At 44.3% G+C, this 23,751-nt stretch overlaps 1 protein-coding gene across 1 annotated transcript in view; it reads right to left on the bottom strand.

Moving 5' to 3' along the window:
- The window catches only part of PSMF1 (proteasome inhibitor subunit 1), a 39,992-nt gene extending 16,448 nt beyond the window's left edge, over positions 1-23,544 (bottom strand). The window contains exons 1-4 of the mRNA XM_004433848.3: positions 23,275-23,544; positions 16,753-16,905; positions 15,221-15,303; positions 5,561-5,746 (exon numbers count right to left, since the gene is read on the bottom strand). Coding sequence (XP_004433905.3) covers positions 5,561-5,746; positions 15,221-15,303; positions 16,753-16,905; positions 23,275-23,403 — 551 coding nt within the window. The 5' untranslated portion in view covers positions 23,404-23,544. The remainder of the gene's footprint in view (positions 1-5,560; positions 5,747-15,220; positions 15,304-16,752; positions 16,906-23,274) is intronic.
- Positions 23,545-23,751: the final 207 nt, after the last annotated feature.

Genomic DNA, 23,751 nt, shown 5'->3' with positions numbered 1-23,751 from the left:
AGTCAGACCCAGATAGGGGTAAAGCCCAGTCTTCACCTCCCACGGGGATAACGCTGGGAAGCTATGCTACCTCCCTATCCACTGTCTCCTGCTCCTGTAAAGTAGGGATGCCACTGATCATCTTGTAGGGCTGTCTGGAAGATGAGAAACCATATAGAAAAGCATCTGGTTGAGGGGTCAACACATGGTAGACAGCCAAGAAATGGCAGTTACCCCCATTCTTTTTTTTTTTTTTTCTTTGTGAGGAAGATCAGCCCTGAGCTAACATCCATGCTAATCCTCCTCTTTTTGCTGAGGAAGACTGGCTCTGAGCTAACATCTATTGCCAATCCTCCTCCTTCTTTTTTTTTTTCCCCCAAAGCCCCAGTAGATAGTTGTATGTCATAGCTGCACATCCTTCTAGTTGCTGTACGTGGGACGCGGCCTCAGCATGGCCAGAGAAGCAGTGTGTCGGTGCGTGCCCGGGATCTGAACCCGGGCCGCCAGTAGAGGAGGGCACGCACCTAACCGCTAAGCCACGGGGCTGGCCCACCCCCATTCTTGATAAAAGTGGCCAATGCTGACAAAGGAAACAATGTCCATAAAGGGCCTGGGCCTAAACACAGTCGCCTAACACACCCTCTGGGTCAATACTCTCATACCTAAGCGGCTCTACTGCACCAAATCCTTTTTTGGAGGGTAAAGAGTAAGTATTTAAAAAAATAAAACAAGGTTCTCTCTTTTAGTGGATCCTCTACTCATTACACCTTCAGTCTTGTTCTCATCTCTGCCTACTACCTGAATGAGATCTGCTGAGTGCATACTGAACATTTACTATATTCTGAGAAATAACTCAACATGTGACATCATCACATTCAATCCTAAGAAACCTCTGAGACAGGCATTATGATAATTCCCAAGGTGCAGATGAGAAACCAAGGCTCTGAGAGGCTAAATGTGCTCACTGAGAGACAGGTAAAGCTACAAGGTTAGGGTTGGAACCCAGCTGATCAACCTCTGAAGCCTGTGCTCCTAACTGTCATATAATACTCTCTCCCTGACGGGGGTGGGCGGGGCAGCGGAAGGAAGGGGACCAAGTCCCACCTGCTGAGTGGTATGCAGGAGTGACGAGGCTCTGCCTTCTGCCTTACCCCCTCCAACCCACCAGGTTCTTTAGCCAAAGGCACTACTGCCCTCATCAGAATCCTTCAGTGGTTTCCAACTGCTCATGGAGAGATTCACGTACTTCGCATCAGAGGCCTTTCAAAACCTAGTCCCGTCCTCCTATATCCTAGGATTCCAGACATGAATTCTTTCTCTAGCCTAACTTCAGGGACAGTCCCGCGCTTTCAGACCTTGACGCCTCTCGCCTACTGCTCTCTCAGCCGGGAACAACCTCCCCCCTGAAAGAAGTGTTAAGAAATAATTCAGACACACGAAAAGGATTTCTCAAGAATACTTCTCCTCTTCCCCATGAAGACACAGCTTAGGCAGCACCTCCTCCAAGAAGCCTTCCCAGGCTACTCATGAAGGATCTCTGTGCTAGCCTCTGTAATGGCAGTTATCACTCTTATTTACTCACCCGTCTCCCACGCCAGAGGGAGAGTACATGGCTCAAGAGTGGGAGCCCAGCCCTAAGAATCCCTGAACCCACAGGGAAACACTGGCTGATTAGACAACTCATCAAAAATGCACAAGGCACAGGTCCAGGAGATGGAAATACAAGAGATGAAAAAGTGGGACAAAGGGGATAAAACAGGATATGCACTTAAAAAAAGCCAACAATCTTGAGACTAGACAAAAATAACCGAATGTTAGTGTTTTCAGACTGTTCATGCTAATGTATAGAAATATAATTGATTTTTGTTTATTGATCTTGTATCCTGTCACATTGCTGAACTCATTTATTAGTTCCTAAAAGTTTTTTTCGAGGATTCCTTAGGATATTCTATACACAAGATGCCATGTCATCAGCAAAGAGAGATTGTTTTACGTCTTACTTTCTAATCTGGATACCTTTTATTTCTTTTTCTTGAGTGACTGCCCTGGCTAGAATCTCAGGTACAATGTTGTATAAAAGTAGCAAGGGCAGACATCCTTGCCTTGTTCCTGATCTTAGGGGGAGAGTATTCCATCTTTCTCTATTAAGTAGGATGTTAGCTGTGGGCTTTTTGCAGAAGCTCTTTATTGGGTTGAGGAACTTTCCTTTCTTTTGCTGAATGCTTTTATCATGAAAGGGTGCCAAATGCTTTTTCTCTGTCTACTGAGATAAACATATGGTTTTTGTCCTTGTTCTATTAATATCGTGTATTACACTGATTTATTTTCAGATGTTAAACCAACCATTTCTGGGATAAATTTCATTTGGTCATGATGTATAATCCGTTTTATATGTTGCTGGATTTGTTTTGATAGTATCTTGTTGAGGATTTTTACATCTGTATTCATAAGGAATACTGGTTTGCAGTTTTCTTGTGATGTCTTTGGTATCAGGGTACTACCAGCCTCACAAAATGAGCTGGGAACTATTTCTTCCTCTTCTATTTTGTGGAAGAGTTTGTGAAGCATTGGTATTAATAAAAAATTCATTATTAAGGAAATTTTCAAATGGACCAAAAAATAGTACAAATAGTATAATTTATGAAACCCCATGTAGCCTTCCACTCAGTTTCAATAATTATCAACATACTACCATTCTTATTTCAGCTATGCTCGTTTCCCAATGTCTTACTTGTTTAGAGGGTGAAATTATTTTAAGCAAATCCCAGACATGTCTTTTCACCCTTAAAGACTTCATTCAACATATCTAACAGGTAAAGACGACTTTTTTTTTTTTAACATAACTAGAATTTAATTATTTCACCTAACAAAATTAGCAGTAATTCTTAATGTTATCTAATACCTGATCCATGTTCAAATTTCCCCAAATATCTCAAAAATGATTTTTAGAATTAGTTTGTTTGAATCAAGATCCACACAACATCCAACATTGTATTTACTTGAAATGACTTTTAATAGCCCCCTTCTCTCTTGTCCCCCCCTGCCATTCACTTATTTGATGGAAAAAACAAGGCCAATTTATCCTGGAAAAAGTTTTCACGTTCCAGTTTTGGCTGTAACACATCTATCCCCATGTGTCTGTTTAAATTGTTCTTCTCTCCCTCATGCTTCTTTCATTCATTCATTCATTCATTCATTCATTCATTCATGAGGAAGATTAGCCCAGAGCTAACATCCATTGCCAATCCTCCTTTTTGCTGAGGAAGACTGGCCCTGAGCTAACATCCATGCTCATCTTCCTCTCCTTTACATGGGACGCTACCACAGCATGGCTTGATAAGTGGTGCAGAGGTCTGTGCCCAGGATCTGAACCTGTGAACCCCGGGCCACCGAAGCAGAGCATGTGTACTTAACCACTATGCCACCGGGCCAGCCCCCTCATGCTTCTTTTAAACTGGGAGTTAGATCTAGATTCAGGTTACTGTGAATTACTACTGCATCATATTAGAAGACACATAATGTCTGGCTGTCCCACTTTTAGTGCTAAGTTTGATCTATGGGTTCAGGTGCCATCAGCCTCATCCACCCATTATAACATTTCCCATCAACCTTCTACCTAATGGTTTTAGCAACCACTGACAACTCGTGCCTAGGTACATTATTTCAGTAGGAGTTGCAACATGGTGATTTTCTAATTCGTTCTGTTGTTCCAAGGCTAGGATTTTTTGCCTTCATATTTATGGACTCCAGGTCTATGATTCCCAGTTAGGACGGCACAGCTTCCAGGTGCCACTGCAGAAGCCCTGGCATTTATAGGCAGAGACCAGAGAAGCTGCATGCTCTACAACTCACAGTAGAGTTCCACATAACAAAGAATCACCTGCATCCCACACAACTCTCGAAAGTCTTGTCAGACATTCATGGAAGTGTAAAGCCTATAAAAATTACCCGAGTCTAAGACCATTTTATATACGAACACAAAGTATTTTTTATACTGTTTTAATACAAAGTTTTCCAGGAATGTAACTATGATGTAACCGAAGAAACACTGTCTATCTACTATCTTGTTGCCATCCTCCTAAGGGCTATTCACCGTTTCAGAAAAGTCATGTTAGTAACAGCAACACAGTTTGTGGTATTTGAGTTGTTGACACAACACACCTGTATGTCAGCTTTTGTTACTGTCGAATTCAAGATAATTCCACATACAAGTGCAAACGTCTATGTTTTCCCCAAGGTAATTATGCTCAGGCATCTACACGATGAAATACACATTACCTTATTATTACTTTCTATTTCTCATTTAGATTATAGTTAGGACTTCATACCAATTCTTTTTGAAATTGTGCATTCAGTAAGTTAGATTATCTACAAATTCATTCATCCATTTCAAGAGGGTAAAAGAGATTTCATAGAATATTTGCTTTGAAATGGGCAGTGAGTCTAAGAGAACTGAGAATTACTATCTACTTCAGGTCTATAAAAACTCCCCCAACTTGACTGCTGTCTAGTGCTTACTCTTAAATCTTGTCACCCTATTCTGGTTACATCACAACCAGAGCACTGTGCTGGGAGTGAGGACATCTGGACCCCAGCGCTGGCTCTGCCTCTTTATTAGTGTCTGGTGACCTTAGGCAGGTCATCTTACCTTTGTTTCTGTCTGTACCATAAGGAGGTTAGATCAGACAGCTGTTTCCAACCTTTCAACCACTTTTTACTATTCTCCACTCTCCCCTCAGGACCCAATATTTCCCAAGAGTGCCAAAGAGACTTGTCAATTTACTACTCACTGTAATAATTAAACCAATTTCCCATTTTTTAAAACTAACCAAAGGTGTATAATTGCAAAATAGAATAAAATAACAATGGCAGTTAACACTTACGGAAAGCTTATTATGGTCCCACAGTGAACCCTCCTCCTAAGCCTGCCAACCCCACCATTGCTACCACACTGTGGACTCCAAATTGGGAAGTGTTGTTGCAGGCAGAGACTAAGGTCTCCTAGTCCTTGTCTCCTCCCTCAGAGCGGAAGTCTCCAGTCCTAAATGCTGCCATTCTAATCTGCAAAGATCTTGGATGTGACTTGCTCATATCCCATGCTGTTTTGGTAAATTTCTGAAGTTGTCAAAGAGGTCAGGGGACTACAGTGAAATGAAATGCACAATGAAAGGCAAGACAGTGGGAACACATCCCCCTGCGGGAAAGTACTTCTGCATTTTCCCAAAAAGCCTGGTCCAGGGCCCTGCACAGACAAAGAGGTCTGGAATGAATAACTAAATCACCTGGGCAGCAACCGTGAGTCTGCACACAGCCCCAGAGGCACTGCCCCTTGGGCAGACTCAGCAGCTCTGTGTGCCTCTAGAAAGGGGATAGGCAGCCTTAAGACGCTGGGTAGTCAGGCAGTACAGTACAAGAATGCACTGCTCCACTTGTGTCTCCATTTTCTACCTCTGTACAACCAGACTCTTGACAATTCTGTTGAAGACACATGGGGGCCAGAGAAGAGGGCAAGTGGCAGGAGAGTCATGACTGGAATTCTTCTGCAGAAGCATGGGCTGCCCACTGGGGGCTCTGTACTCACCAGGGAGGCTGCCGGCTGGTGTGTGGGTGGTGTGGGTGAATCCGGAGCGGGTCCACCTCTCTGGCAGTGGCAGGGGGAAACTCCTGGCAGGGACTGCTTACACTAGCCTTTTCCCAGTGCTCATGGATAGGTGTGATGATTCCAGACACAATACGAGACCGAAGCTCCTCACTGTTCTTGTAGGTCCTGCGGGAAGCAGATGAGGTGTCAACTGCTTGCAGCTGGCGGGCAACCCTGTGTACAGTATTTTGGCGGCGGCGGCCCTGACAGCTCTTGGCGTTGCGCTTGGACCGTTTGCAAGGGTGGGAACGGGCCGCCCGGCGGACCTGCGTGAGGGGGGCAACAGCCTGGCGCTGTCTCCGAGATTTGGGCCTAAACTTCTTAGGCATCTGAGTTGCCCCTCCTCGTTTACCACCCCATTAGAAAGAGGTGAGGGTGTAGGGGCACAGGGCCTGGACTGGCTACTACTCTGTACCAGCCCCGCCTCACCCTCACCCCACCCTCACCCTCATTGTGTGTTCATCACATGTCACGGGAACGGTCAAGGAAGGCCAAAGCTCTGTAGGGAGGACAAATCAGGTTCCTGGTCCAGGTAGGCAGGGCTCTGGGGACTCAGGCCCAGTTCTGTCACTAACTCAGAGGCCCTCAGAAGGCTGCTCTGGGCCTCTTTTCTCTGCCTGTGAGAGACAAGCAATGTGAGCTCTAGATGAGATGCTGATGAAGACTGAGGTAACAGAGTGGGCAGAACACTAGAGTTCCTAAACATCTGGTGTTTTAAAAAGAGCCATATCCTGGGTCAAAAAGCAAACCTCATAAATTTAAAAGAACTGAAATGATACAGAGTATGTTCTCTGACCACAGGGAATCATACTAAACATCAAAACAGAAAGGAAGTCTCTAAATACGTGAAGATTAAGCAACACAATTTTAGATAATCCATGGATAGATAAGAGGAAGTCTTAAAAAAAAGTACAAAGCACTAAATAAAAATAAAAATACAACAGATTACAATATGTGGGATATAGCTAAAGCTGTGTTGAGAGGAAACTTTATAGTACTAAATACCTATACTGGAAAAGAGGAAAGAAATCAATAATCAAAATTCTGACTTCAAGAACCTAGAAAAAGAAGAGCAAATTAAGCCCAAAGCAAGCAGAAGTAAGGTAATAATAAAGAACGGAACTCAATAAAACAGGAAAATGATAGAGAAAATTAATAAACCAAAAACTGGTTCTTCCAAAAGATGAATAAAACTGATAAAACTTCTAGCAAGAGTAGCAAACATAAAAAAAGAGAAGACACAAATCACCAGTATCAAGAACAAAACAGTGGCTATTACAACACACCTGTTGCCATTGAAAAGATAATAAGAGAATACTGAAAATAACTCAATTCAACAACTTAGGCCAATTCTTCAAAAACCATCAACTGTAACAACTTAGCCAAAATGAAACAGATACTCTGAACAGTTCTATTAATGTAACTAAATTCATACTAAGCACTCAAAAAAAGAAATCTCCAGGTCCAGATGATTTCAGTAGAAAATTCTACCCAACATTTAAAGAAGAATTAACACCAACTTACAGTCACTTCCACAAAACACAAGAAGAGGGAACATTTCTCAACTCATTTTATGAGGCCAGTATTACCCTGATATCAAAACCAGACAGAGAGCACACACAAAAAAGAGAACTACAGACCAGCTATTTCCTGTGAACTTGGATGCAAAAATTCTCAACAAAATATGAGCAAATTGAATTAAAAAATATATAGAAAGAATTATACACCATAGGATTTATTGTAGGCATGCAAGGCTGGTTTAATACCCACATATCCCTACCATATCAATAAACTAAGAAAAATCATATGATCCTATCAATTGATGCAGAAAAAGCATTTGACAAAATCCAACATGATAAAACCATTCATGATAAAAACTCAACAATCTAGGAATAGAGGGGATCTTCTTCAACTTGATAAAGAGCATCTACAAAAAAACCTATAGCTAATAATATACTTAATAGTGAAAGATTGAACACTTTGCCTCTAAGACTGGGAACAAGGCAAGGATGTTCTCTCTCACCACTCTTAACATACAATTAACAGTATCAACAATATTGGAAGTTCCAGCCACTGCAATAAGGCAAGAAAAAGGAAAAAGGATACAGATTAGAAAGCAAGAATAAAATTGCCCCTATTTGCAGATGACATAATAGTCTACCTTAAAATTCCCAAGGAATCAAAAAAAAACTCCAAGAATACTGTGAGTTCAACAAGGTGATAGGATAGAAGATCAACACGCATCATGCACATTAACTGCATTTCTATATACTAACAATGAACACTTGAAAATCAAAACTAAGAACAGAACACCATTTATAATCACCCCCTCAAAAGAAATAACAAAAAACATCTTCCATATATATGCTGAAAATTACAAAATGATGATGAAAGAAACTGAATTATGACGCAAACAAGTGGAGAGACATACCATATTCACAGTAAAAACGGAAATTTTCCCCATTATAAGTTTAATGATCAGTAGGTTTAATGCAATTCCTATCAAAATCCCAGCAAGGATTTTTATAGACATAGACAAGCTTATTCTAAAGTCTGTACAGAAATGCACAGACTCTAGAGTAGCTAAAACTATCTTGACAAAGAAGTAAGTGGGAGGAATCATTCTACTCAATATTATGGTCTAATATGTAGCAACAATAATCAATACTGCACGATACTGGCAGAGGGACAGACACAAAGATCAAGGGAAAAAACAGAGAACCCAGAAACAGACCCACACAACTATAGACAACTGATTTTTGATAAAGTTGCAAAAGCAATTCAATGAAGGAAGAACAAATGGTGTTAGAGCAATTGGACACCCACAGGCAAGAAAATGAACTTCTGTCTAAACCTCACACTTTACACAAAAATTAACTTAAAATAGACAACAGACTTAAATGTAAAAACATAAAACCATAAAATGTTAAGGAAAAAACACAGGAGAAAATCTTTGGGCTCTAAAGCCAGGCAAAGAGTTCTTACATTTGACACCAAAAGCTTGATCCATAGAAGTAAAAATTGATAAAATAGATACTATCAAAATTAAAAACTTTTGCTTTGCAAAAGACCCTATTAAGAGAACTAAAAAAAAAAAAAAAAACCTAAAGGTACAGCCACTCTGGAAAATCATTTGGCAGTTTTTTAAAAAACTAAACATGCAATTACCATTGCACTCGGGCATTTATCGAAGAAAAATGAAAATTATGTCCATACAAAAGCCTGTACATCAATGTTCATAGCCCCATTATTTGTAATAGCAAAAAACTGGATGTGCTTCAACAAGTGAATGGTTAAACAAACTGTGGTACACCGCACCATGAAATACTACTCAGCAACACAAAGGAACAAACTATTGATGCATGCAACCACTCAAATGGACCATAAGGGTATTACGCTGAGTGAGAAAAGCCAATCCCAAAAGCTTACATACTGTATGATTCCACTTATATAACATTTTTGAAATGACAAAATTTTAGAAATGGAGAATAAATGGTTGCCAGGGGGTTAGGGGTGGGAAGGAGTGGGTGTGGCTATAAAAGGGCACCAAGAGGGATCCTTGTGGTGATGGAAGTGCTTTGTATCGTTGTCTCAATGTCAATATTCTGGCTGTAGTATCTAGTAAAATTTTGTATGATGTTATCATTTTTAGCAATACAAAGAGTCTCTCTATATTATTTCTTACAACTATATTTAAGACTAAAAATACCTCAAAATAAAAAGTTTAATTAAAAAATGCATTATATAACCATAAGATAAACTGAATCTATTGGCTAGAATTAATAGGTTTTCTCTAGCATAGAAGGGGGTTCAGGGAGGGCACGAGAGAAAGCCTCTATTTCCTGCACCCATCCTTTCCACCAGAGAAACTCTACTTGAACTAGTTTAATATGTCAATCCTAAAGAACACTGCTTGAAGAAAGAGTTCCAGGGTTAAAAAGTATAACACCAGCAATAGCCTGGAAAATCTAGAGGCCTGTGGTCCACACATCCCTACAAAGATCAGGCTCCTATTTAGAACACAGAACTGCAGGGACCTTGCTGCTTCCCTGCCCAAGCTGGGTGGAGGGGATAAATCTAACTCGTCTTTCCTTCAATCAGACGAGCTGTGTGTGATACAGCTGGAAGGCCTCTGATCTCCCCATGTAAGATGTTTACCTGTAGAACTCAGGTCTGATTCAAAACTGCCAAGTCCTGAAGGAGAAGTTCTCGCACAATTTCTAAGCCTCAGTAGAAGTGCCACTTTGGTAGTAGCAAAGACAGCCTGTCATCCTGTCTAATATGGAAGGGGCATGGCAGGACATGTTTATACACCCTAGCAGATCAGTTTGCTCACCAAGGGGCACAAATTCCTACCTAGAACAGACAAGACGTGCCATGATAACCCAACAAGGAGGGCCCAATGGGGGAAGGGGACTATAAGCAGGCAGCTGAGGCTGCTGGCAGTAAGGCAGGAGAGAGGGAGGGCCTTATGATCAGGAGGCAGATCCATACCCAGCTCTCAGAGCCTCAGTTTCCATGGAGATGATTCCCAGGGATATTTTTCTCCTTTGTGTATTTACTAAGAGCTGGGCTCAGCACTAAGCACTCTGTGCTGACATCTCATTTCGTTCTCAGAACAACGCTCTGAGGTAGTACTACTGTGCCCCTCATTTCACAGTAATCAAAAAACAAAACAAAACACCTCCCCCTCACAAAACCCCCAAAACAAATGCATTTAAAAAAAATAAATGGAGACTATCACCATTTTCTCTGAGTACTGCTGAGCGGACTAAATGCTCTAACGAGCCTGAACAGCCCAGTTCAGTGCCTGAGTTCTTCCACAGGTTTTGTCAATTTCTCTCCCAATGGAATTCCAGAATAAGAAGTCAAGAGAGACCACCCTCCAAATGTCCTTCCCTTACTCCCCTTCAGGGGTGTGGGGGGTCATGGTGTGGGCAGCAGCCAGAAGGTCAGCTCTGCCAAGGCCAGGCCTGGCCTCGCTTCACTCCTTCATTCCTTTGTCTGCTATACACAAAGCAGACCCAGGGCCTGCCTTCAGGGAGATCACAGGCTAGTGGGGGAGGCCGACTCTACGATGGCAATCATCAGATACCCACTTATTAAAGGCTTACAAGCTTGTTTCAAAACATCAAACATGGGGGGCCGGGGAGGCTTCTCTGAGGAACTGACGTGTAAACGGGAACTGAAGGAAGAAGAGGAGCTGGCCGTGTGAGGAGGCTGGGGAGAGTGCTCTAGGCAGAGGGAGAGTTCTGAGAGGGAAGACTGGGCCTGGCGTGGGGGGAGCAGGGCACTGCGGCTGAGGCACAGGCACTAAGGGGGAAGCGGGACAGGATTAGGCTAGAGGGGCCGCGTGCTAGACTTTAGGTCTCATCAAAGATTTTGTTCTTTATCTTAAGAGCCAGGAACATGGAACATTCACTGAAAGGTTTGTTTTTTGGATTTTAAAAAACTTTTCATTGTAAAATACACATAAAATTTATCAACAGCCAGTTTTAAGTGTATACTTCAGCAGTATTAAGTACATTCAGATTGTTGTGCAATCACCACCACCATCTTCAGAACTCCTTTCATCTTGCAAAACTGAAACTCTGTACCCATTAAACAGTAATTCCCTATTCTCCCCTCTCCCAGCCCCTGACAACCACTATTTTACTTTTTTTCTCTATGAAATTTGACTACTCAAGGAACCTCATATAAGTGGAATCATATTATATTTATCTGCTTGTAACTGGCTTATTTTGCCTAGCATAACGTCCTCAAGGTTTATCCATGTTGAAGCATGTGTCAGCATTTCCTCCCTTTTTAAAGCTGAATAATATTCCACTGTATGCATAGTTGTCCCTCAGTATCTGCAGGGGATCGGTTCCAGGACCACCCACCAAGGATACCAAAATCCTCGGATGTTCAAGTCCCTTAATCAGCCCTCCCAAGCTGGTTGAATCCGTGGATGCAGAACCTTTGGACACAGAGGGCCAACTGCATATACATTTTATTTATCCATTCACCTGTCCTAGGTATTCACAGACACCTACGTTGCTTCCACCTTTTGGCTACTGTGAATAATACTTCTATGAACGTGGGTATACAAATATCTCTTTGAATCCCTGCTTTCAATTCTACTGGGGATACCCAGGAGTGGAACTGCTGGATCATATGGTAATTTAATTTTTTGAGGAGACAGCATACTGTTTTCCATAGTGGCTGCACCATTTTATAATTCCACCAATAGTGCACAAGGCTTCCAGCTTCTCCACATCCTTGCCAATACTTGTTTTCTTTTGATAGTAGCCATCCTAGTGTGTGTGAGGTGCTACCACTGAAGGATTTCAAGCAAGGTTTTAACCACAACCTGATCTATGTTTTAAAAAGGCTGGTCTGACTGCTGTGTGGGAAATCGAGCGGAGAGTGGTGGGCAGAAGTGGAAGCTGGGATCTCCTCACATAGAGGTTGCATGGAAAAGGGGAAGAGACAAAGAGGGGTGGCCAGAATGATGGAGGTAGGTGGTCTGAAGTCTGAGAAGAGTGGAGCAGGTTCAAAATGATTACTGCTAATTAGATGCAATTAAATGCAACAGGGTTTTCTAGGCAGTTCTGATGACTGTGAATTTATAGCAATGCCAGGCTTCCTCAAAAACCCTGAGGAGGTCAACGAGGATGGGGGAAAAGTCCCTAAAGGGGAAATAAATGGGCCTAACTATATATCAGAGATAATTTCATTACACTGATGGAAAAACAAGCATTAATCTAAATACCTTTTGAACACAATACTCTGACTATATATATCCTCAGTGGGACAAGGTCAAAGGACAAAAAGAACTGAAAAGAAACCGTATTTGGAACTTTACTGAGATTTGTTATTGGTAGGTACTGATGCAGCAGTTCAGAAACTATTTGTGCGTTATTTTAAGGTCAAACAAAAAAGTAAATATATTGATGCTGTTGGGCATCAGGGTTCTCACCACAGATACAAGTACGGAATAAGAGAATAAGAATCCTGTGGTGTTAGATTAAAAATAAAAGTATCAGTTTAAAATTTAAGAAAAAAAACTTAAAGGAAAAAGCTTCCTAGCTCTATTCTCTGAAAAGGCCTGGAAGCAATAACATCCTTAGTGTTAATGAGCACACTCAGGGCCCAGATACTGGTTTTTCAATACTATTCCCCACCAAAGGAAATCATAGTTCCTTAGAGAAATGACTGATTTCAAGGCAGGGGTGAGGAAAGTACAAGGTGAGGCTAGAACATCTTACTGTGCCAGAAAGTATGAAAATGCTCAAAGAATGATGAGGATATGTCAAAAGGACAAAGGAGGCAGCTTGCAGGGGTTTCTACCAGACAATTCTGAACAACTTGCGCAAAGAATACAGAAATGGACTATAACTTCGAATAAAATAGAATCTGTGAGTCTATACTGATATTTAAAAAATTAAAAATAAAGCGGACAGGGAGAAAGAAAACTCTTTTTTATTAAAAAAAAACAGCTAAAAAATGTAGAAAGAATGACCAACATAGAAAATTACTGTTTTGTAATCATCACAGTAATAACTGATTCAGGCAAGAATCATCAATAGATGCTAAAACCACTGATGAAAGACCTTTAGGAAGCAGAATATCCACAGTCTGCTAATATAGTCCCACAGATCACTTACACACAAAAGAAGACAGATGCCTTTACTATAGAGAAACCTGGCAGATACTGTCATAACCAAGTGATCAAACTGAACCAAATCAACGAAGAGATAGACATCACGTGCCTGATGTGAAACACTGAGGAGAACAAAGCCTCACCTATGTAGTGTTCGTGTCAAAAATGTTCAACCTGAGGGGCCGGCCCGGTGGCGCAAGCGGTTAAGTGTGCGCGCTCCGCTGCGGCGGCCCGGGGTTCGCTGGTTCGGATCCCGGGCGCGCACCGACGCACTGCTTGGCAAGCCATGCTGTGGCGGCGTCCCATATAAAGTGGAGGAAGATGGGCACAGATGTTAGCCCAGGGCCGTCTTCCTCAGCAAAAAAAGAGGAGGATTGGCGGATGTTAGCACAGGGCTGATCTCCTCACACACACACACAAAAAAAATGTTCAACCTGAATCAAGTGATGAGGACACAATCTGAACAATCTACACAACAACTGCCCTCGAGTCTTCAAAAATACCAATGACACGAAAACAGTCTAGGAAACCATTCCAGATTGAAGGCAATTAAGGAGACATGAAAATAAACGCAACATGTGATCTTTGGTTGGATAAGAAAAAAACCTCAAACCAAAAACCAAAAGACTAGCTAAAAAGGACACCCTTGGGATGACTGCAGAAGTCTCAGCATGGATGGTGTATTAAATAATCTTAATCTATCAATGCTACATTTCCTGAGTGTCATAACTGTCTTAAGGTTATACAGGAAGTTGCTCTTGTAAGAACAAGGAGATACATGCCGAGATATTTAGGGGGTTAAGGTTCAAAAAGAGCGGAAATAATTCTCAGATGGTTCAAGAACAAAAAAGCACACAGAAAAATTAGGCAACTGGCAAAATGTTAAAAATTGGTAAATTTAGGTAATAGGTATATGGTTTTCACTGTAATATTTTTGAAAACCTTCTTCTCTGTGGGATTGCAAATTTCAAAACAAAAAGTCAAGAGAATGAGAAGACAAGCCAGACTAGGAGAAAATATTTGAAAACATAGATATAATAAAGGCCTGTTATCCAACATATACAAAGACCTCCTAAAACTCAATAATAAGAAAAAAACTTGATTAAAAAATGGACCAAAGACCTGTACAGACGCCTCACAAAAGAAAACATACAGATGGTAAATAAGCATATGAAAAGATGCTCAATATCAGATGTCATTAGGGAACTGCAAATTAAAACGACGAGATACCACTATACACCTATTAGAATGGCCAAAATCTGAAACACTAATACCACAAATGCCGACAAGAATATTGAGCAACAGGAACTCTCACTTACTGCTGGTGGGAATGCAAAACTGTACAGCCACTCTGGAAGACAGTTTGGCAGTTTCTTACAAAACTAAACATGCTCCAACACCACCAAGAGTGAACCCTAATGGAAACTATGGACTTTGGGTGATAATGTATGTCCATGTAGGTTCGTCCATCTTTAGATATGTACCACTTTGGTGTGGGATGCTGACAGTGAAGGAGACTGTGTGTGTTAGGCAGGCAGAAGGTACACGGGAACTTTCTGCACTTGCTGCTCAAATTTGCTGTGAACTAAAACTCCTCTAAAAAAAGTCTATTAAAAGAAAAAAAACTTGGGGGTGGAGCAGAAACCTGATTCAGCACACTTTTTCCCAGAAGCCTACACTGACTGACTCCATCAGCCTGGCCCCATCTCTATTCCGTAGCCAGTGCAGCCCTTGTGGACTCTTGACTGCATCACTTTATTTCACATGGCATTTCCCATGTGGTCTTCTCTTCAACTAAATTAAAAACAGAAAAGAGAACTTAGAAGTGATTGTGCCCAGGGGTGAAAGATCCTTCCGTTAACCTTCCTCCATTCTCTGGTCACCTCCACCCCATTCCTCATATCTGGCCACTGGTTCTCTCTTTTTCCCAGAGAAAGGCCATCACTCAGAAGTACCTGTGGAAGTCAACCAGGTGTTCTGAATCAATATAATCATCCAAGTTCAGGGTCAAGTCTGACACTTGCTGTGAGCCACATTCCTAGAAAAATGAGAACAGAAAATGAGAGACTGGAGATATTTTTAGGCTAATGAGTGGGTGGGTAGGAGGAGAAAATTAAATATGGAACCTAAAGAAATACATATATGTACAAAGAGGCACATATAAGGACTGCCTGTACTATAGGAAATACTCTTCTAATGCTTGGAGACTTCTCTGATTTAGGAATACTGCCTTTCTGAGTTAGAGCCCAGAAAACCTACTCCCAGGCTCTTTGCAGCTTGGGCACAGGCATGTAACTGAGGTGCCAAATGGATGCACAACTTTGACCTGGAGGTGGGCAACATGGAAAAGCAGACCCAGCAAGGGGCAGACTTCTCGCTAATGAGGGAGGCAGCAGGGGTCACAACATAAGTGGCTCATGAGAGGGGGCACCAGGGCTGGCAGTATTGGCCAGTACTTAATGCCTCGGGGTGGCAGCAGCAGCAGTGGTTTCCACGGCACAGTCTGGGGCACTATCCTGGAAGCCCAGCCTTGAATCTGTTTTTCCAGCCCTTCCAACAATTCAATGAGCTGTCCTAGTTCTTTTAATAAACACAATCTGTTTAAACTAAGCTGAGGTGATCTTGTTGTTTGTAAGAACCCTGTCTGACACAGGATCTAAATGTTTATCAAAAGGAAAAGGGATAAATAAATTATGGTATTACAGAATACTACAGAGAAGTTAAAGCGAGTAAGGTATATCTATATGCATTCCCACATAAAGACCTCCAAAACATATTGACAGAAAACAGCAAGGTGCAGTACAATACAGACTGCACGGTACTTTCATATGAACACACACAGACAACCAGGACAAAACTTAACAAAAGGGAAGTCATTGCCTTCGTGGTGCTTCCAGTCCAGTGGCAGAATACAAACATTAAACCAAAGCATAAATAAATATATAATTACTAATTGTGGTAAGCTGTAGGCAGGAAAACAAAATGATGAAGTAGAGAGGCATAGTTTAGATTTTTCTCACAGGTGAGAGTAGGTAGTCAGGATTGAACTTTTGGAGGAAGTGCAAAACGAGAGAGAGCTAGCCAGGCTAAAGGAAGGGTGGAGGGTGTGCATGTGTGTGAGGCGGTCCAGGGTGGAGGGGAAGAGCTTTCCAGCACAGGAAACAAGAAGTGTAAAGGCTCCAAGGCAGCAAAGAGCCAGGCTTATCTCAAGTAGCCCCCTGAAGCTACAATAAGCTTTTTTCTCCCATGTGGTCACTGAAAGAATTTACCTTAATCAATACCTTTTACAATACCAGGCAGTGAACAGCCCTGAGCACAAAGCTTGTCTATATTTAGGGTTCTTGCCTTAGGATAAAGTTCCAGAAGTAGGATCACTGGGTAAAGGTGCACATTTAGGGCTCTTGATCCATACTGTTAAATGGGTTTCAAAAAAGCAATCCCAATGTCCACTCCCACTGGTGGACCCCTACGTGTCCGAGAGACTCACCAGCACATTGATGATCATGCTGTTCTCCACGGTGACAGCCTTCACAAGGAGCTTTCTGGACCCATCCTTAGACTCATACCGGAGGACATACAGGTCTTTATTGTTGTTCCACTCGGCTGGCAGCAGTTCTGATTTCTTATCATTGGGACCCGGCTGAAGAGACACCAGGGTTGAGAGGAGGAAGATTATAACCTCAGAACACAGAGCTATAAAAGGACCTTACAGATAATCTAATCCCACTCCCTCACTTCACAGATGAGGACAGGGAGGTCAAGAGAAATAAAACGACCAAGGTCGTGCAGCAACTCAAGAGGTCTGGGACTCAGGTCTCTGGACTCCTAGTCTAGTGCTCCCTCCCTCCTATCTGACTGCCTTTATGGCACAGCACTGGAACCTGTCAAGAATCTGCAGCCTCGGTTCAATAACAATCTCCTCTCGATCCCCCTGCCAAGAATAAGGCCAACAATCTCAAGGGATACTATGAAATTTTAAGGCAGTGTTTTTCAAAGTTTGGAACTTGGGCCATCTGTAACAGGATCACCACAGAGTTGATTAAAAATACAGATTCTAACATACTCCCCTCTAGACTAGTGTAGTGGTTTAACAAAAATTATGAACAATTTTCATACAATCACAAAATGTAGCATATGTACAAGATAAAAAAGAATGATAAAATGGACACCTATGTATCTACCACCAGCTGAAGAAACAGAACACTGCCAATACTGCTAACGCCTTGAGCAGCGTACTCCCAATGAATCTCCTTCCACTCCCTCACAGGTAATCAAACTCTGTATTTTCAAAAATTTCCTTACTTTTCCTTATAGTTGTATTACTATACACACAACCTTAAAAGTATATTGTTTCAAATGTTTTTGAATTTTATATAAATGGCATCACTTTTATCACTTGCCTTTTTCATTTGATAGTTTTTGAGATTCAACCATGTCAAAGCATTTATCTATAGTTGATTCACTAGACAGCATTCCATTGCTATACAGTTCACAGCTACACAGCATACCGTCGTATGAATACGCTGCAAGTTACACATTCACTTGTTGATGGAGATCTGAAGTGTTTCCAGTTTATCTGTTTTGCTGTTATAAACAATGCTGCTACTTGTACACTTCTCCTAGTACACATGTGGATGAGTTTCTATAGAGCGTGTCTAGGGGAAGAACTTTTAATTTATAAGATAAAGTCAAACTGTTTTCCAAAGAGGTACTGATTTACAGTCCCATCAGCAGTGTATCGGATTTCCTGTTCCGCGTGGTCAGCAACACTGCTATTGTCCAATTTTAAAATTTTTGCCAACCTAGTGGGTGTAAAAATGCATCATGTGAGTTGTGATATCTTCCTTTCTTTTCTTTTTAAATAATCCTAGGACTTTCCTTTTACACACTAAAGTCTGAGAAAGAGTTCTCAAACTATTTCTATAGCAAAAACTAATATAGTTATTTCCAGGTGGGGAAAGATTTCTTAAACAAGATCCACAAAAGAAAAAAAGTGCTGTCTTTGAAACCGTTCATAATTTAAAGCTTCTGTTCAACAACAGACACCACAGACAAAGTTAACAGGCATCACAGGCTAGGATGAGATGTTTGCCATGGCTGCAAATGAAAAGAATTAATAACTAGTACATAAAGGGAACACCTGGTAAATAAACAATAAAATTGGGAAGCCACTTGAAAAACTGGCAGAAGATATAAACAAGCAAAAGATAAAGGCAGCTAACAGTGTATGAAGAGTTATTCAACTTGACTAGCACGCAGAGAAGTCCAGGTTGAAATGATGAGATACCAGGTCACACACATATTGTTCTGCCAGGTGTTTGTGTGGGTGTGGGCAGAATGAGAACCTCCAGGCACTGCTGGTGGCCATTTACACTCATACCACTTCTCTGGAGAGCCGTGTGGCAGTATTTAGCACAATTAGGAGACCTGATACTCCATGACCCCAAACCTCCACTCCTGGAAGAAACCCTATGCACAGAGACACAAGAGATACAGCAAGGGATCTTCATCACAACCTTGTCGGGGGCACCAAAGTGGAGGTAAAATGCAAAATATGATCACAGAGGAATACGATATAGCAGTTTAAAGGCACAAACTAAGGGCCGGCCCCGTGGCTTAGCGGTTAAGTGTGTGCGCTCTGATGCAGGTGGCCTGGGTTCGGATCCCAGGCGCGCACAGACGCACTGCTTCTCCAGCCACGCTGAGGCCGTGTCCCACATACAGCAACTAGAAGAATGTGCACCTATGACACACAACTGTCTACTGGGGCTTTGGGGGAAAAATAAATAAATAAATAAAATTATAAAGGCACAAACTAGATCTAATTGTAGTATTATAGATAAATGTAAAAGATATGACTTAAAGAAAAGTTAACAAAAAAATAAGATTTATAGCTGGGTACCATTTATGTAAAAAATTATTAAAACACAAAAAAATTTGTATTTTTTTTCATGGATGTATATTTATATAGCTAAACACAAAGCAAGTGGACTGGGAAAGATCTGTATTCATGAGAATACAGTGGGAGGGAGTGGGACCAAAGAAAAGGACAAGAGCAAAGACAAAGGCCCAGCACACGGACCTTACACACAACAAGGACAACGGGAGGCCAGGAGTGGGGAGAACTGCGGGCCTCTCCTCTTTGGTCACCCCTGGTGCTCAGGAATCCAATGCGGGAAGCGGTCCCAAATAAATTTCAAGATGTTGCAACTGCATGGTTTAAAACCTGGCTGGCCTGAAGCTGAGAAAGGAGAGTGACAAAAAACAAAAGTGAAACTTATCAAACCACTCTGCTAAGTGACAAAGAGAAACTCTCCTGTCACCATAACTGGGTAAATTTCCTATAACATGTTTAGTGTTGTGGATTTAGGGTTTACTTTGATAACACGCCTTGTCTTTGTTCTGTCAAGGGCCTTTGAATTTATATTTACATCTTTCATGTACAACTTTCAACCCACCAGATTCTTTCTTGGAATATAGATAATTCAGTCTGCTCAACATCCCATAACCTCTGGCTTCCAGAGTAACAGAGAATCCTGGGGCCAGGGGAGGCTGATGCCTCTCACTGCAGTGGAACCGATGTTCCCCAGTCCAAGGGCTACCCTGATATGGGGAAAACAGGTGGGACTGGGAGGGACTGGCCTGGGTGATATCAGCCAGTGGCATTCGACTGCCTCTAGGCCCTGACATCAAATATCAGGCTTTCCAGAAAGCTACAACTGGAAAGCAGCCAAAGTGCATGGTTGTGTAGTTTAACTCCCTTGGATGGAAAAGCTAAGGGCTGAGAGGGGCTGAGAATTGCCCAAGGTTAAGTCAGGTGCAGAGCGGGGTTTGGCATTCAGAGCTCCTGGATGCCCAGGTTATGGGTGGAGAAGATTTTTCCCAGCCAGGTCCACCAGACTGGTCCCAAGAAAGTAAAGACAGTTGTCCCCTTAGACAATCCCAAGGGGCTGGAAGCATTCTTTAGCAGCCATGAGTTTACCCCAGTGTCTCTTGGCTAAAACGCATTCAAAGAAACTCAAACAGATCATTTCGGGCATTTTCTCTTTTCCAACATAATCCTAAGATTCCTACAACAGAAAAAAAATTCTCTAACTTAAGTCTATGGCCATCTCTACCCCCTTGCCACCTAAATCACTTGACACAGCTGTAAAGCTCTTATGAGGAGTGGTGCTGACTTCAAAAAAAAAGAAATCCAAATTCAAATACTGCGTTTTTATTGAAGCCAATGGCTGCACTGCTCTCCTAATCAAGTTTTATGTATAACTCCCTTGTACCAGAGACAAAACCAAAGAGAAAAGCAAATGATTCAGCTTTCCATTTAACTGTCAATATACTATATGATCAAGTATACACTTTCAGGACCTTCCCCTCTCTCTTATCACCCTCAAAAGGGTGGGGAGCAGGAGGTGGCTGGAGGGGCAACATAAACATCCTCTGAGCTTGGTAAACACTATGGGTCTCAGGCCAGAAAAATAAAACCCTCTCTTAAATAAACTACTAGGAAAGATGCCTCTCCAAACAGCTTCTACTCTGAGTGAAAGTAGACTCGGCAGAAGCGAGAGGAGGACAAGTGCAACCTGAGCTCCCGTGGCACCTAAAAGAAAGGGCAGAGAGGCAAAACTACACTCCAGTGTGCAGTACAAGCACCCACCCCCTCAGACGGCATGCATGATTTAGCACTGGGGTGGACAGATGGACAGAGGGCAATGCCTTTCAAAACCCTCATCCTCACTCTGTGGCCTCCCCCGGAGCCAGCATCTTTTTCTGGCCTGCATCAACTCAACACGTGGCCCCATGAACAGAGTGGAATTAGATGGACCTTTGGGAATCAGCCAAGGATCTTTTATTTATTTTTTTAAACCAGTATTAAAATAAGATCGTATTCTTTCTGCATATTTCACCTGAAAACTTTTGGGCCAGGAGTATATGGCAAAGGGATGACGCCAGCTGGAAGGAGGCAACGACCTATATGAACCGATGTCCCTAAGCTATCAAAGTGATTCAGACAGAGTTGCTGTTGCTGACAGGATGTGTGAGGGGACGAGCAGTGGGAGCAGATGTGCAGTGTTCATGTATCTGTGGAGTGGGAAGAAGCGAAGGGAGTCGCGCAGGCCCTGTGTAACAAGTTCCTGTTCTGGAGGAAAGGTTCCGACAGTGTGTCCGAGTAGAAATAGCTACTTGGGAGTAAATAAGGTGAGGTACATGAGGAGGGGCAGAGAGCAGGGCAGACCTGGCAGATCTGAAGGACAGGGCAAGGGGCAGGGGGTGCTGAGGGCCGATGGGGGAGCTCCGAGGTCAGGACCAAGTCTTACTCGCCTCTCCAATCCCACTTCCCCCTGCACCACCCTACACACCAGCCTCCTGGGAGAAGTTCCCAGGAAGAGCTGAAATGAAATGACCAGGGCAAATGAAAGAGCTGCTAAAGAGGAGAAAGCTGGAGTGGGCAACTGAGGAGAGATGGGTTTCTGAGGGGAGACTATGCACTGAAAGGGGAAGCCTGACACTTGTGAGCGGGGCCCGTCTCTACCTGGTGCCAAGGTCTGAAATGCTGAAGGGCAAGGTAAGTGGAAGAAACGGTTCCCGCTTGCAGGTGTGTGTGCAAGGCTGGCCCTTCTTTTCCAGCCTCATCTCCAGGCCTAGAGTCCACGTTCGGGATGAAGTAAGAGTGAGCCTAGAGGTGGGGACGGGGGATGCTAAGTGTGTACCTGGGGTCCCAGCGAGATAACGAGGTCTGAAAAAAAGAAGCCAGAAATCCATGACAGTTCTTGTGCTTCCAATTCCCGGTGGTGGGCGAAAGTGAGAGGGGTGTGGTGGTCTTGGTCACTAGTTCTCAGGGACAGAGGAAGGGGGCAGTGGGGGGTGGGGGGAGTACTTAGCTCTAAGTGCTCAGGATGTGTAAACCGTGTTTGAGGAGGGATCCTACAGCTCTGTGTCGACAGGAAAAATGAAGACTCTGGATACATATCTGAGAAACTGAAAAAGGATTAGGGAATTTGAGAACTGAAGCAATCAGAGAAGAGAGGAAGGTTAAAATCTCACTGTAAGATGCAAGGGGTGAGGTGCCCCGCTCCCCAGAGCTGGTCCAGGTTCTGAGAGTGAGAAGAGAGCGACAGTGAGGGGCAGCTCGGAGTCCCGAGCGTGTGTCGAGGGGAGCTGGCTGGGAGCATCTTTTCTCTGACGGAGCAGAAGGCAAATGAAGGGGCAGGCCCAGTTCCCCCAGGAATCTCACGTGTAGGCCGCTGTGCAGGGCGCGAGTCACAGGGAAGGGGCAGGGGAGACGGAAGAATGCTACAGCAAAGAACCGGCGAGATGGGCTGGGCCCAGCATCCTGGGGCTCTGCGGGGAGGACAACAGGCCCCCAGCTGTGAGAGGCAGAGCCCGAGGACGGGAGCGCAGAAGGGGCTCGTCTTGCAGGGACAGGCTGGGGGAGGAACGCGTACCCGGCGCTCACACCCAGGGTGTGCGTGTGCGGGAGGCGGGGATGGCAGCGCTGAGCGGTCTGCGGGGCGCGCCCCTTCAGTCCAGGGTGCCGAGTGCGAGCTCTCCGGGCCGTGCTGAGTGCAGGAAGGGGCCTGACCGGGGCTGCGCAGATCAAAGCTCACCCTACCTCTGTGCCTGGACCCGGACACCCGGTGGAGGCTCGAGGGCAGCAGGAGGGCAGGACTGACTCCCCCCAACCCCTGTGCGGGAAGGGGCTGGGCGGGCGTTCAGGCAGCCGAGGAGCGCGCAGGGGAGCTGCACGCTGCCTCGGGGCCCGGCCCACCCGACCCTGGCCGGGGAGGCCGCCAGCCGTGCCGGGGCGAGCTTCCGTCCTCGGGTTTTCATACCACGCTGCGCCCGAGCAGCGCCCCCGACCCGCAGACAGACGCGCGGTGTCCGGACCCCGGGCCCGGACTCGGGAGGGGGCCGGGCGCTCCGCACCGGGCTGCGGGCCTGCGGGCTCCGGGTCTGCGCAGAAGACGCCGCGCCGCGCCCCCCCCCCCGGCCCGGCCGCCCCGCGGCGTACCTGGTCGCCGGCGCCCAGGCCGCAGTAGCCGTGCGTCACCACCTCCCAGTGCAGGAAGCAGACGAGCGCGTCCTGCGCGCAGGTGATGGCCGGCGCCACCGACGCGAACAGCACCTCCAAGCCCGCCATGCGCGCCCCCGGCCTCTGCGGGCGGAGGAAAGAGGGAGAGAGTGCGGTGAGCCAACGTGCCCTCAAAGCACTGAAGACGCCGCTCCGCTACCCGGCTCGTCCTGGCCGCGCCTCCACCAGCGGCCAAAATGGAGACGCCCAGGGCTGGGGGCGCGGCCGCCGGAAGTAGCTCCAAGCTCCCGCACAGCGCGCGAGCGCGCCCGGCTGGAAGCCCAGCGCGGCGCTTAAAGGTTCCGCCAGGCAGCGCGCGGGCGTTCCGAGCTGGGCTCCGGTTTTGCCCGGTAGCTGGCAGGACCGCTACGCGCAGGGGTTCCGCCTTCGAGCAGAGCCCGCCTTGTTCTGAGCCAG

This window comes from Ceratotherium simum, chromosome 21, assembly GCF_057802395.1.
Source record: "Ceratotherium simum simum isolate JZ-2026a chromosome 21, ASM5780239v1, whole genome shotgun sequence".
NCBI lineage: Eukaryota > Metazoa > Chordata > Mammalia > Perissodactyla > Rhinocerotidae > Ceratotherium > Ceratotherium simum.
This window is presented reverse-complemented; position numbering and strand designations above follow the sequence as displayed.